We start from the raw sequence: 16048 nt of genomic DNA on the forward strand, positions 1-16048 counted from the left end.
GTGTTAATTCCGCCCCCCCCCCCGCCCCCGTTCTGTCTCTGAGCATAGTGTCGCTAAGCCTGGGCTCTGGGGCCAGTGGCCCAGTGAGTTCCAGCCCCACCTGTCACTTATGACCTTGGATCAGTGACATTAATCTCTCTATGCCTCCATTTCTGCATCCGTAAGATGAAGATAAAAATACTATTTACCTCATAGGGTTGTGGTGAGCTAATATATGAAAAAGGCTTAAAAGGGTGCCTGGTATGTAATAGGTACAGCGTATTTCTTAGCTGCTGCTATTTCTTCCTTTCTAGTAATTTCCTGGGTCTGTGGAGATGTGAGGAGGCGAAAGAATAATTTGAAGAAAAGTCATGTCCAACCTCCACTGGGTTATTTATTTGCAATTTATAGCAATATTGTATATCCAACTAACTTATGTCTATCTCCTCATGATTTTTGAATAGCATTAGAGTTGAGTACAATAATGTTGATGAAAACTTGAATCTTTTGACTCATTTAGTTATACATTTGTGTTTGTTCATTTATTAAATTTTTATTTGAGTATGTCACTAGGCAATTAAAAAAATCTGTACAGAGCAGAGGCTTTTTCTCCTAAGGAATTATAGCCACTTAGTTAACGGCATAAACCATTAACAAATAACCAGAGTGTTCATGTTTGTAAAATTCTGAGAAATCCTAATAAATAAAACTAACCAGAAATAAATGGTTTAGGGAAAACATTTCGTGAGAAAATTTAGTTTCTATACTAAGAAACCGATAGCCATATTCATATATGCCATCAGTCTTCTGACTGTAGGTATTGTCATACCACTCTTATTTCTTTATGCCATCTTTACCAGTAGTTTCCTTTGAAATTGCCTGGCATTCTTTTCTTCTGTTATGAACAGAAGGTCTCTATTTCAAGCTTAGATTGAACACGTTTACCTCAAGTCATTCAATAAACACCTACAGAATGGTCGCTATGAACTAAACACTCTGAGTCTATTTTACGTAAAAACAGTTTAGGGATTACAAATTACATGGATATAGATCATAATTTTCTATTTTTTGAAGTATTTTAACCCACAATATATTTACATATTTTTTATTTTGGATGTTATTTAACCCACATTAAATTAAAATGCTTTTTCATTTGTCATCTTGGCTTTACTAAAATGTATGAAGTATGTAGCCACTCTTCAAAATAAGGAATCTGACAAATATCTTCTCTTGAAAATCAAATGGTCATTCTTTTGCAAAGATAATGATCCTTTAAAAAATTTTTTGTTCTCAAAAGCATGCTCATGCCTTACATGTTTTTCAACTGCTGGCAAAATTTTATCAGACCTTCCAATATATTTCACTAAGATCACTTATGGCCATATGTGTGATGGTAACCAAAGATGTCCAATAAATGGAAAAATTTTGAGACCACCTGGTACACCAAAAAGAGAACTTACTATTTGACCTTAGTCAGACATTTAGTCCTCTGGGGCATAATTTTCTCATGACAAAAATTAGTAGTATATTTTGGTAAGAATCAAATGACCTTTAACGTTCTCTTTCATTTAAAGTACTAGGATTCTAGATCTATGCACTCCAATATGGTAGCAACTAGCCGTATGTGATTACTAAGCATTTCAAAAGTAGCTAGATAAATTAGTTTTATAGTGTCTCAATAGTTTTAATTTTGAAGATAAATATAAGTTTATATTGTCTTAATAGTTTTAAATATTATCTCAATAGTTTTAATATTGGAGACAATATTTTGTCTCAATAAAAAATTAATTTCTTTACTGTTTACTTCTTGAGCCACTTTATTTAAAAACATTCTGAAATGTTATATAAGTGTAAATAAAATACACAGCAGATTCTGAAGACTGAGTACCAAAAAATGTAAAATATTTTGGATATACAGGGTTAAGTAAAAATATATTATTAAAATGAACTTCATTTATTTTTTAATGTTTTAGTGTGGCCATAGAAAAATTTAAATTACATGTATGACTTGCATTATATTAATATTGGGCTGCACCTGTCTAAACCTTCAAAACAAAGGGATCAAAATCCATCTTTAATGGCTTTTAAATGCCTAATGGTCAACATTTCAATACTGAGATCTTTATATCTGTAAAAGTCAAGTTTCTCAAGGTAAAGGTCCTATTTATCAAAAACTAGTAAACCTTGCATGTGCAGATATTTCTCACCAAACTCCTCTTCAAGTCACCTTCTGTCAAGGTCCTGTAAAAATGGTATAGTTACAATATTCAATATTCAAATCCCATGGGATCATCTCAACTATATAATAAAAGATGATCAGGAAATAAACCAAAAGGTTAAGAGTGATTGTTTCCAAGTAGCAGAGCCCTCAGTGATTTTTTTCATTCTTTGTTAGTCTTTTCTTTTTCTTTCAATTTTTCAACAATGAAGTTTTTTCATCAGAAAAATACTTATCTTTACATTTTAGCATGCTTTCATAAATTTTATAAAAATCCCAAATATGTAAAAAAAAGACCAACTTCAAAGAAAATATCCCCAAATGCTTCAATCTGCTTTTCTACATTTCCAAATTTCTACAGTGAATAGGTTACTTCTATCAAGAGAAAGAAATACACTTTGTTTAAAAATTGCAATATCCACTCACTCTTTTAACCTTAAACCTGAGCTAATTTGCATCTGATTTTCTTAGAACTCCTGAAGCTTTTATCTCTTACCTTAGACTGAATAGTAGGTACTTTAGATGTTTACCTCAATCTTGATGCTAATATACATAATTTAATATTTTTATGAAAACTACCATCAAACAGAACAGCATTTAGTGACTGTCTATGTAGGAGATGGGGGAAAATACCCAGAAGGTATTTTAGTATGCAGGGCCACTGTGCACAGGGGTTTAGTGTCTCTTGCAAATATGGCCATCTAAAGGGATGCTATTCACATCCACATCCTACAGCAACAAGGAAAGCAGTCTCCTGCGTGTGGTCCAGACTAGTTCATACAGTCGCATGCACACTCAGGGGGCTCCAGTGCATGTGTGTACACACATGCGAGCATGAGCACATGAGTGGGTGTGGTTGTGCCCTATCCCAGTCCTGCTGAGCACCCCTTGTAGTTGCTCCCCTCACCTGCCCTCCAGTCTGAGAGGCTCCAGATCCATGACCCTATGTGCCTCAGGTACCATGGGAAGTGGACATGGAGAGTGTGCACTGCTGTGATGTGTGAGCCCTGGTGTCAGTGTGTGGGCAGGATGGAGCATGGGCACACACAGCCAGGTGGGCTGTCTGCCCTGCTGGCTCTAGGAAGGGCAGTTCTTCTAACAACTGGCAGTTATAACGGATGAACCTAGCAATGATGCACTCATTCAATATTTTTTTCTTCTTGAGGAAAGGTATTTTGATCCAATTCCTACAAGGCAACAGCCCTTCTGGCTATGTCACTTTAAGTATGGCAGAACTCACTGTTAGTAGTAAAGATGACTTCTCCCTCCTGGGGGGTGGGGTCTGTATCCTGGACCACCTGCAAGGCTCCCACAGTCCGGACAGCAGGGTCCAAAGTGACTGAGCTTTCATTCACTGTTGTGTCGCTTGCGCCTGTGATCTGGTTGGTGGGTGGACCTCCCAGAGAGCCCTCGAAGTCAGTGGGCAAGTCGTCCATGCAGTCGGCATTGGGCTGATGGGGTAGAAAAGGATCTGTTCTCAGTACATGCCATCCACTTAGAGAGTAAATGTCTATAGCCTAAAGATTCTGTCTCCATGAAAAAATTAACTTCTTTATTGTTTACGTCTTGAGTCACTTTATTTAAAAACATTCTACATATAGCTTCTGTAAGATTAACATAAAAAGATCTTCCAAAATTTCCTTTCTAAAGGTTCATTTTAGATTGAAAAGATTCCTTTTTAATTTTTAGGCTAAAAATTAAAGTTTTAATTCAAGATAAGCAAAATCTCTACATTTAAATAATTACTTAGGGGGAGTATGTGAAATTTATTTACAATGAAGGCACTTCCTTCCATATAGTATTATTTATGCCACACCTAGAATATAGCTGGTAGCCTGATCATTATCCCTTAAAACTCATGTGTTGTTTACAAATATACTAATGATATGAGAGTGGGAGGGAGGATAGAATCTGAGTCATTATGGTTTGTTCATTAAAGATTCATACATACCCTCAAACACACACAAAGCACAGGGTAAGGCTACATTTAAGAAAAACATAAGCCTAAAGCCAGCTATAGAAAAACATCCCTATGTCCTTAATATGGTATTGATCATACATTTGTCAAATCCTCTAAATTAAATTCTTAGAATCATAAGACTAGGGTGAGACCCCCTTGTTCAATTGCCCATTGGTTACAGGACACTTTCCTCTTCAATATCATTGACAGCTTCCCTTGAAGAACATAGCAATGGGAGCTCTCTGCTTTGCAAGGCACTCTGTGTTGGTCAGAGCATTGTTGGACTCTATTATTATTGGGCAAAATCTTACGCTTTGCAAGTTTTACTCTTTTGTCTCAGTTCTGCTGGTTTGAAGTAAAAATGAATATATTTCTATCTCTTTCACAAACAGCTTTTCAAATGACTTTCAGTTGTTCTGTCTCTACACAAACTCAAAATTATGTTTAAAAGGTGGTGGTGGAGGAATATTGTCTTAAGCAGTATTAAGAATAGCTGTTAATTTGTTTTGCTCTGGTCTGAACTTCGGCTTTGTCTTGAAGGATGATAATTACATGGTTTTAGACTCCCAAAGTAGGCAGAACATGATGGTCAGGATTAGGGGAAGAGAACCCTGGATTCACAATGATTGAATTAACATCATAATGGCTGTTGTTTTCCAAGTTCATCAGAACAGAAAACCTACAACTCCTAGGGAACACAAAGCTAGAAATGCAAAGTGCTGGGCTCTTGTCCTGGTGTTCTGCTCTTAGCTGTGTAATGCCAGTCTCCTGAGCTCCACACCTGTGTCCTAACAGTCAGCTGGATAACTCTACCATTCCATAAATCCATCAAATTCAGCTCATTCATTTCTGTCCTGTATTCTTTCTTCTTTTTGCCCTCTCTAGCTGTATTGGAAGGGAGCCAATTCACTGAAACTCAATTTGTCAAAAGTCGATTCATAGAATAACCAATTCACTAAATTTACTAAATTTACAGATTGACATTGGACATGAGCAAGTGGGTTTATGAACATTCTCTTCCCATTACCAGTTTCCCTATCTACTTACAATCTCTTCTCCAGTTTATTTCAGTCTGCACTCTCTCATCAGAGCATTCTTTAAAAACAAAATAAAACAAAAAAAAACACCATGGGCTGGGCACGGTGGCTCATGTCTGTAATCCCAGCACTTTGGGAGGCTGAGGTGGGCAGATCATGAGGTCAGGAGATGGAGACCAACCTGACCAACATGGTGAAACCCCGTCTCTGCTAAAATATAAAAAATTAGCCGGGTGTGGTGGCATGCACCTGTAGTCCCAGCTACTCGGGAGGCTGAGGCGGGGGAATCGCTTGAACCTGGGAGGTGGAGGTTGCAGTAAGCCAAGATCGCCCCACTGCACCCTAGCCTGGTGACAGAGCAAGACTCTGTCTCAAAAAAACAAAACAAAACAAACAAACAAGCAAACAAACAAAAAACAAAACCACTACAGGTATGTTTCTTGTTTTCTCCCAAGGAAGGAATTACATGCTCCCTGGTAGGACAGAGGCAGATGCTCTAGAGTCTGGCCCCAGCCTACTTTTCTGACCTCACCTTCACCCTTTGGAGACATGGAGCACACCATACATTCTCTCCTCTCAACACTGTAGCTTATATTGTCCCCGTGCTCAGGATGACATTTCACCCAATCACCCTCTTTTTCCTATCCCAAGGTCTCAAGTTGGGTCCTGGTGAATTCCTAATCACCCTTTAATTCTCAGGTCCACTGTCCCCTTTTCTAAGGCATGTTCCCTCCCAGGAAGGCATCTTTGATCCTGGAAGCACTTTATAAGGTACTTCTCCCATGCTATATGGCTATTAGTTAATGTGCTGATCTCCCTCTGCTAGTCCCCAGACATTGTAAAGTGAAGCAACCACACTCTGCTGACTTTGGACTCCAAGCCCCTACCTAGTGCCACTGACAACGAGTAGGTGCTCAGTAAATGTTGACTTGGAAATTTGATCTGAATCTCAGATTTCTGCCCTGGAAACTTGGGCATGTTAATATCTGCCCTAAATCAATTAAGGGAGGATTTGAGAAAATACTTGAAAAACTGTAAAGTTTTATTCAAAGATATGCCGTATACAGGTGTTTATTAAACAAAACCAACTATGGGGGGGTGGTTTTAAGATTTCACAGAGAGGGTACTGTGCAGGTTGTTTTTTTGGCCATAAATACTTAAATGTAATCATATGCAATAATAATGGACATATTTTTCAAAATGTTGATCTAGCTGTTGGTATTGTTCTTTGTATATTTTCTTAATTTTGATGTAGTTTTTTTTGTTCTTCATTTTGTGGAATAGTAGGAATCGTGCTATATTTAACAGAGTGGGTAGAGGGCAAAAGAGCTAATTAGCACAGCGAAACTGTCAATGGTAGCAAGCACAAATAATTTGGCTTAGATATAATATTTAATAGACCAACTTTACAGAACCTCACAGATTACATCCACTCTACATGGTTCATCAAATGGAATAATACTTTAAAAAGAAACCAAATCTACATACCTTTAAGAGAAGACACAATCATAAAATTTAAAACAAGATGTCAAATGCTATCTGCAAGTGAAAACTGCACAGGTATTTAAATTCAAGTTAGCATGGGAAACCCCTCTAATAAAGCAACTGCTAAATAGAATCTTGTGAATACACCAGTTATACAGGATTTTGCATTCAATAAAAATCATCAGCCTATTCCTATCAGGATAATAGTGATAGAAGGTGGTTGCTGGCATATGAAAGTCCCAGGTTATATGGTACCTTAGAGGAAGATTCGCTGAAACTGTATTCTGTCATTCTACCAAGATAGACCTAGACCTGACTGGATAGAATGGAGGGAGAAGCACCGTAATGTAGATCAAAATGCTTCTGATAATAAAGGACTTCCCACTCTTTGCATTCAGTATTATATTTCCCTTGGCAAAATATAATAGAAAATGATACCTATTGTTTTAGGAATTGCGTGATCAGTGAACTGTGCTCTCATTTTCATTGTAGAGAAATCACTTACAAAATAACATCCTCAGTTTCTGACTTTCAATTTATTTGTCTTATACCATGGGTAGATACAAGGACACTCTGTTAAAACAACAAAACCAAAACCAAAAACCAAAAACAATATGCCACCTGTATTTGAATACACTAGATCAGGATTACAACCAAGTTGTTTGTGAGCTGACACTATTCAAAGGAGAATCAGGATGAAATTCATAAAATATGATGGTGTAACTGGCAGCCTTCAAGGCTCTGAAGGGCTGTAACTCCATAGACATTTATTGAGCACTTAGCATATGTAAAGAATTAAGAGATGAAGCATCAACAGACATCAGTTATCAGAGAGTGACAAGCTCTTTTCAATTTTCTTTGAAGAAGAAGAAATGGAATACATGGAACATAGGAAAATTATAGATAGTTTGTTTAAGCTGCATAAAAAGGGTTTCAGTTTGATATAGGAAGTCTTTTCTAATTGAGAAGGCTGTGAGCTTGCCCAGTGAAATGGAAGTCATCTTGTTGATATAATTAAGACATAGTGCTACCCAATGGTAGAAGGATGAAGGGGAACAAAATCCAAAATTCCTCCTAGATCCTGACTTTGTCATTCCCTAGGAGAAAAACAGAAAACGGTTGGGAGGCACAGAAGGTATCCATGGATGCCTTCGTGCTTTGTGAGAAGTAGCACAAAAGTGCCTTTTTCTTCAGGGAGGATGTTCTGTTTCATGGGGGCAGGCTTGGATGTGTATAATGTTCTTGTTCAGCTGGCCTTTAAAAATCTTTACCAAATCCAAAAGATGCTATTGATGTTTATTTTTCTGACAGTTCATTGTGCTAAGTAAAATCCTGTCCAAACTTAGTAGGCATCAAACCATGGCCAGAATGCCCAAATGCAAAAAGTTAAAATGTTATTAATCTTGGAAATAAGAGAAAAGGCCACCCAATAATTCTTCTAAAAATAATTAACAGCGATATTTGCAACTTATTTACAAGTAGCTTCTGCAGAAGTTATACCACCACTGAAAAAGTCTGGAGTCAAATACTCTTCAGTACAAAATTCAATGATGGATGCTTGTTAGGTTCCATTGTCCTTACCAGAGAGCAGTGGGATTCGCACTTAATATTTCTAAAAATACCCTGAACAACAGGAACACATCAAAGGATGCAACTGTCTCTGTTTCACTGTGAGAACTGTGAGGATACTAAAGATTTTGGAGACCACAGACACACATACACACATTTCCCCCTCCCCTTAAAGACTCAGTTACAGACAGAAATGTGAAGAGTACAAAAATTGAACTCAGCTTTCTAAGTCACCAGTATCTGGCAGAGCTGTTGGGTTTTTACTGATGTTTCGTATTCCCTGTAATTGATTTTCATCATGAACGCATTATGCATTTATAACTGGTCTGAAAATTTAATGCATTATCTTTAAAATCTAGCTTAAAGGTACAGTCATACAAGTTGATTTGTGTTCAGAGTATCAACCATGGAAGTCATACAGCAGGCATGGAGGCAGCTGGCATAGGGTAGAAAGTTCAGCTAATGCATGTCCTCATAATGCTTCACGTGTGCCCTTTCCAGCAGAGCTACTCTGATATTCCTAAGATAATGAGGCCTCTGGCATTAAAGTAAACCTTTGATATGGGATCTGATCCTTCTTCAGTGACATCTTGAGACTATTAACATTCTCTTTATTCTCTGCCATTAGCAGTGAGGAGTGACGATAGGCAGGTGGCAGCAAACTGGAGGGGCTGAGGGGGAGCTGGTATAGGCATTTTGTTTGTCTGACTTCTACACAGCACCGTATGGTTTCTCACATCTCTCAGTGTAGTCCTTGGATTTGGTGGCCTGCCTTGCTTCCTGCCCTCATCGCTGAGAGGGGAGAACATATAGCAGCTGGTGTCTCACCACCCACCAGTTTGCAGGCTTCACTTGATACAGTCCTGGGAAAGTCTCCCTGGAACATCAAGCCAGCTGGCTGATTCTCTTTGTACAGGGGAGAGACTAAACTTTAGAAAACATTTAGTCTCTGGGGGAGTTAACTCGGGGAACCCGTTAAATTAAGAACTAAGTACTAGCATTAAGTAGCTCTGGCTCTGGTTTCCTGTTCACTCAAAGTCTCCACAGAGATCTGAGTTGAGATGAGGCTCTGAGCCTGACTCTCAGCCTCTGTCCTCCCCTCGCATTGCTGGGAGGTGCTCGCTCCCTCTGAAACCCAGGTGATTGTGGGGCAAAGCATGGCTTATGGATCTCCCTGATGGCCGAACAGGCGTGATGATGATGCCAGAGGTGCTCAGTGTGCAACTGGTCCGGGGTGTGTCTGCTGCCATCCCACCTGCCCTCCATGCTGCAGCCCAGAAGAGAAGCCAATGAGCTGCACAAGTGATACCTTGACTCACAGACAAATACAATGGACATGGTGAAAGGTTGGGATGTCCTCAGAGAAAAAGTGAGGGGAGAAATGCTTTCAGACATAGGAGTTCTCCTGGAGCCTTGTAAGATGATGTGATTGCTATGTGTGACTGAGGGGACACAGAACATCCAAGTATAGTGTTTTCTCCCTGCTTTGGGGGCAACGCAGAAAGACAGACATTATGATGCTGTAGGCTGTGCTGTGCTTACCGGGATCCCTAGGGCTTTAAGAATGTTCATCTTGCACATGGGACAGGTGCGATGATCTAGAAGCCAGGGGTCAACACAGGACTTGTGGAAAAGATGCCTGCAATGAGAACCATACATCTTAGAGCGGCGATAACTGCAGAGACTACCTAGTCCACCATGGCCCAGGGACTCATCCAAGGCCACGCAATTGCTCAGTGGCAGAGTCAAGACTCAAACATCCATCCCTAACTTGTGGACCAAAGTGTTTCCTGTTATACCCTGTGGTGATATAGTCAAAGTCTGTCTGGATCCCAAGACTGTCCTATATAATTTGCAATGGAGGCTTCCAAGTTTCAGAAAATGTAGAGAATGCAGAAACAGAGATTTTTCTCTTTCTCAATAGGAAGAAGCTCTAATGAAAAAAATGCAAGTGGGGAAACTTGTACACACCTTGTAGGATGACTTGACTGATGCTACTTTAAAAAAATACGCAGAATTTCTTTTCCCACAGTCAGTAGACAACTGCAGCGTAAAGGCTGATTTCCATTAATATTTGGGATCTAACACAAAAGGGCAAAAGAACTCCTGGAAGCATTCAGTAACACCAATGCCATTTTAAGTTGTTTTGGCTTCTGATTGTCAAATCAAAAGCCAGAGTAAAAGACTCTGGGGTTTCATGTGGGTAGCCGTCATATCTGTGCAGTTCATTCACTCAACTACATGGTCATTCCCATGTGCCAGTCGTTACTAGCTTTTGTCTTTGTGGCAGAAGGGGGCATTTGGTGGCTATAGGAGGGCTTCCTAACTGAACTTTCTCTGAACTTGGCTTGAAAGGGTCCACTCAGAGATTTCAGGAACTCCTTGAGTCAGAAGCTTTTCTTCTAACTCCCAAGACTCCAGACCACAGGCAGAAGTAGTCAGAATTTCCTGCCTGGGGTAAGAAGAGAAAGAACTATCTGTTTTAAGCATGAGGACTTCCTTAGGACATTCCATGCATGCCTGACTCCCTTTCTGTACCCCCTGCCTGTCACCCCTCTGCCATGGAACACTGTTCTTGAATATTTCTACTCTGTTCTCTCACTTGCACCTCCTTTTGTTTTAACAGTTCTGAAAACCTCATTTGCTTTGTGTTGGGCTCAAATGCTTAAAAAGTACCTCCAAATTAGAAAAGAGTTCAGGGAAGTTCTACCTTTTAAACTGAAATTAGAAGAACTCAAATGCCAAAGATGAGATTGGCTGCATACAGGATATGATCAGATTGGGGATTAGAAGAAAGGACTGTAGCAATAAGGATGTATTATTATGTTTCCAGATTATTGTTTAAGATGCCCTGCAGATTTACTATGATATGGTTTGGGTCTGTGTCCCTGCCCAAATACCATGTTGAATTGTAATCTCCAGTGTTGGAGGTGGGGCCTGGTGGGAGGTGATTGGATCGTGATTTCCCTCTTGGTGCTGTTCTTGTGATAGTGATTTCTCAAGAGATCTGGTTGTTTAAAAGTGTGTGGCACCTCCCCACCCCGCTTCCTTCTGCTCCAGCCTTGTGAAGTGCTGGCTCCCTCTTTGCCTTCCGCCATGATTGTAAGTTTCCTGAGGCCTCCCCAGAAGCCCAGCAGATGCCAGCATCATGCTTTCTATAGCCTATGGAAACGTGAGCCAATTAAACCTTTTTTTTGGAGGTTTGCTCTGCTGCTCAGGCTGGAGTGCAGTGGTGTGATCTCAGCTCACTTCAACCTCTACCTCCCAGGTTCAAGTGATTCTTATACCTCAGCCTCCCAAGCAGCTGGGATTACAGGTGCCTGCCACCACGCCTGGCCAGTTTTTGTATTTTCAGTAGAGATGGGGTTTTGCCATGTTGGCCAGGCTGATCCTGAACTCCTGACCTCAAGTGATCTGCCCACCTCAGCCTCTCAAAGTGCTGGAATTACAGGCATGAGCCACTGTGACTGGCCTAACCCTATTTTCTTTATAAATTACCCAGTCTCAGGTATTTCTTTAGAGCAGTGTGAGAACAGACTAATACATACTACTTGGAAGCAGTATATTTCATTCACTCATCCATTCCCTCCTTTATCTGTGCATTCATGCAACAAGTAGTATATACTAAGAACTGTGCTTAACACAGAGAATCAGCACAATGGTGATTTGGCTCCTTCCCTCAGGAAGCACAGCAGGAGAGGCAGACATTAATAAAATAATATAGAATAAAGTACTTAGTGACAACAGTGTTAAGTATTACATTAGAAGAAAAGGGAGTCTGGCGAGGAGGGGCTTATAACTGGGAGATTTATCCTAGTTGGGGTGTTCAGGGAAGGGCTCCCTAACAAAGTGACAAAGCTGAAACTGAAGGGCTATGTGGGTCATGGTTTACATAGAGGGGAAGGGGAGGTGGAAGAAGGGTGAATGGCTCATTCAAGAGCCCAGGGAGGAAGGGGGAGCAAGGAGAAGGGGGTGTCTGGCATCCAAGCTGGATAAAGCCATTCCTTTCCTCGCACTTCCAAAAAGGAATTTTGACCTCCCTATGTTCAGGATCTATGCTCTGTATCTTTATTTCTATTCCTACATATTTCCTGCTGGTTCTAATTCTCTGGAGACTCCTGACCAATATATCCTCCAATTACAGTGGAGGATTTGCTCTCTATGAGAGCAAAATCCTTGTTTGCTTGATTCACTGCTGCATCTCCAGGATCCCTAGTTCCTGGCACACAGCTGATGCTCAAGTTCCTAATTTGAACTTGCTCACCAACTGGTGTTGCTCCTGGGAAGAAGTCAAACACTCTGGTCCTTTGATCATTCCCTGGAGGCAGGGCTCTGCTGTTTTCTGTACATGGGCTGAGTCAGAATGACAGCAGGGCCATTCATTAGCCATTTTAGCACTCAAATAAGATGATTAACATCCCCAAGTCTCAGTGGCCTGTCTGTAGGATGGAGAAGTATCCACTACAGCAGAAAAGCCTTCCCCAGAGTCTCTGATCCACAGACACTGGTCGTTGTTCCCAAACACCCTCAGTTATTTGTATGCACTGGTCATTCTTACACCCTCCCTGGATGCTTAGCTTTATGTGTCAATTTGGCGAGACTGTAGTACAGTCATTCAATTGACACAAGTCAAGATGTCGCTATGAAGACATTTTGTAGATGTGGTTAATATCTACAATCAGTTGACCTTAAATAAAGGGAATTATCCTCAATAATCTGGGTGGGCCTCATGCAATCATCTGAACTATCTTAAGAGCACAGCTGAGGTTTTGGTTGGGCGCAGTGGCTCATGCCTGTAATCCTAGCACTTTGGGAGGCCAAGGCAGGCAAATCACTTGAGTTCAGGAGTTCGAGACCAGCCTAGCCAACATGGTGAAACCCTGTCTCTGCCAAAAATGCAAAAACTAGCTGGGTGTGGTGGTGTGTGCCTGTAATTACAGCTACTTGGGATGCTGACATGGGAGAATTGCTCGAACCTGGGAGGCAGAGGTTGCAGTGAGCCAAGATCACGCCACTGCACTCCTGCCTGGGTGACAGGGCAAGACTTCGCCTCAAAACCAACCAACCAACCAACCAACCAACCAACCAACCAACCAACGCACCAACCAACCAACCCACCAACCAACCAACCCATTAACTAACCAACTCTGAGGTTCCTCTGAGAAGAAATTGTACTCAAGACTATAGCATTAGCTCCTGCCAAGAGTTTCCAGCTTATAGGCCTGTCCTGCAGACTTCAGGCTTGCCAGATCTTACAATCACATAAGCCAATTCCTTGAAATTTCAACCTGTATCTATATCTCCATTTCTATATATCTTCTGCTGGTTCTGTTTCTCTGGAGAATCCTGACCAACATATCCTTCCAATTAGGACATAAGCTGTAGGAGAATAAAATTCTGGTTTGCTCAATTCGCTTTTGTATCTCCGGGACCTAGAATAGTTCCCAACACACAGCTGATGCTCAAGAAACATTTGCTGCATGAACAGATATTTATTTACCCAAGGACCTAGCACTCCTCCCTGCCTCCACATGGTCAAGTCTCATTCATGCACTCTTCCTGAATCTCTGTTATATTGGCGACTTTTCTTCTCTCAGCACGGCTCCCTGCTGCATTGGCTCATCATCTTTTTCTCCGTATCACTTCAATGGCATCGAAACTGCTCTCCACGATGCCAGTCTTTTCTTGTTCTCTTCATCCTACTCATTGTTGCCAGATTTATCTTCCTAAAATATAGCACTGGTTACGTCACCCCCTTGTTCCATTCTATTCTGTGCTGAGAGCTGGGTACAAAGATGAATAAGACAAGGCCCTGCCCTTCAAGGCAGCACCACAGTCATTTAGCGATTCACTGTTAAGGACAATGGAAAGGCCGTAGAAAGGTTGCACTCCTGGATCTGCTGGTTTTTTTTTTTTTTTGTCTGTCCTAGGCAGGCTACCTTAGCTATCTAAGATTCAGCTCCTCATCAGTGAAATTTTGTCTTACAGGTATGGGCTTCATGAATGAATGAGTCTCTGTGTGTGTTTGGGGTGTGGGGGGCAAGAGAAGCGGGGGGCAGGGGAGAGAAATAATACCCATAAAGCTTACAATGTAAGTCCTGGTACTCCTTAATTGTAAACTACCACAAATCTTATTAATACCACTGTCATTTCATCTTATTTTTAAGATACGTGATTACTATGATTTCTACTCTTTTGTGTAACCTTCCTAACATGGAAAGCAAATAACTACAAATTTTTAAAAAATCAGAGGGAGAACTAAGGGCAAAAAAGAAAAGCTGCTGAAATGCCACATAGGGCAGTCAGGCTTATTATTAACTCACATACATTTCTTTTTGGTACCATATTGACCATCAAATATGAAAACTTTATCCTTATAACTGGGATTGGAAAACAGTATTTTTCTTCCTAAGTGGAAAGAAAAGTAAAAGTCAACAGACTAAATAAATAAACAAAAGGATAGGGAAAGGATCTGGAGTTTAGTGAAATGCACCAGTTAGTAAACATCTTCAAGGCAAAGTCCATCTCATCTTTTTTGCAGGATTCACAGGATAGCAGTGAACCTTCCCATGGTTTAACAAGTGCTGAGTGAGAAAGGACATGTGGAAGACAAGATAATCCATCTCTTAATAATCCCGACAAATTGGAAATACAACAAAGAGTTGGCCAAAACTGTTTTCTTTCCTCATTCACCAAAGGGAAGCAAACATTTTAAAAAGAGTTCTTCAAACACCCGACAAAAGAGGATGCAGACAACTGCATAATGATGCAGAGATGATGATGAATAATAAGTTTTCACACTTTTTGGCAGTAATGACAAACCAAGCTAAACTAATTTCCACATCTATTGATTCTTGTTTTCTGCTGTTCTTTCACCTATATGTGTGATTCCCTCCCCAATTTAATGACATTTTTTTTTCCCAGCAGGAGAGAGAAAAGGCTGTCCTGTCTTTTCCATCTTGTTCACTTTTGTAGGCACCGTTGGACCCTAACACCCTGCAAGTGAGATTAGGACCCTGTGGTTTTCCTTTGGCAACAATGCAAGCTGTCTCATTCTCCTTAGTGAAGTGGTTAATAAAAAATGTGAATCACTCAGGTACCTGAGAATCCCATACTCCAGGCAACATGAATTATTTTAAAAAGATACCTAGTACTTCTATGCATACCTGAAATGTTTCTGCAGAAGCTCTGAATCTTATTTGCAAAACTGTCAGTAAAGAGTGAATTTTTAATTAATGAACACTGACATTAATGTCAGTAATTAATGAATGCTGACAGTATCTACCAGTTATTGTATCCCTACTATGTACCAGGCATGTTACATACATAATTAAATCACAAAAGCCCTATGAAGTAGAAATTATTATTTCTGTCTTATGGAAGAGAAGGCTGAAGCTCATTAAAGTGAATTATCCAAAGAGCTAGTCAGCTGCAGAGCTAGGATTCAAACTCCAACTGACAGTCAGTATTTTTGCCCACTCTATACTCCTCACCCCTTCCTCCAGCTGTCACAGGTAAGGGGGGTAGTTGGAGGTATTCAAACCTTTATTCTTTCCCAGTGTATTTCTTTGCTCCAGCTTAGCCTCTCTGAGCCTTAGTTTCTTCACTGATAAAATGAGGATAACAAGAGCACCTATCTGAGGCACCCAATACTGTCATCCAGTACATCAGCTCTCCATCTCTCCAGCACATGGGGAGATGACAAGCTCTCTTGGTGGTGGCTATGGCCATGTGACTCATTCTGGCAGATAAATTATAAAGAGAAATGACAGATTTCACTTCAGGTCATGGCATTTAATT

At 40.4% G+C, this 16048-nt stretch overlaps 1 protein-coding gene across 3 annotated transcripts in view; it reads right to left on the reverse strand.

The window, feature by feature from the left end:
- RNF150 (ring finger protein 150) overlaps positions 1–16048 on the reverse strand; it is a 285048-nt gene that overhangs the window by 45847 nt on the left and 223153 nt on the right. The window contains exons 5-7 of one of the 3 annotated variants that reach the window (XR_004053457.1): positions 9791–9887; positions 3438–3648; positions 2163–2220 (exon numbers count right to left, since the gene is read on the reverse strand). Coding sequence is in view for 2 of the 3 variants with exons in the window: in XM_010355930.2 (XP_010354232.1) it covers positions 2213–2220; positions 3438–3648; positions 9791–9887 (316 nt within the window). In the remaining variant the exon portion in view is untranslated. Of the gene's footprint in view, positions 1–2053; positions 2221–3437; positions 3649–9790; positions 9888–16048 lie in introns of those variants that run through there. The other 2 variants (XM_010355930.2, XM_010355929.2) reach the window with 2 other exon arrangements.

This window comes from Rhinopithecus roxellana, chromosome 2 (genome assembly GCF_007565055.1).
Source record: "Rhinopithecus roxellana isolate Shanxi Qingling chromosome 2, ASM756505v1, whole genome shotgun sequence".
Taxonomy (NCBI): domain Eukaryota; kingdom Metazoa; phylum Chordata; class Mammalia; order Primates; family Cercopithecidae; genus Rhinopithecus; species Rhinopithecus roxellana.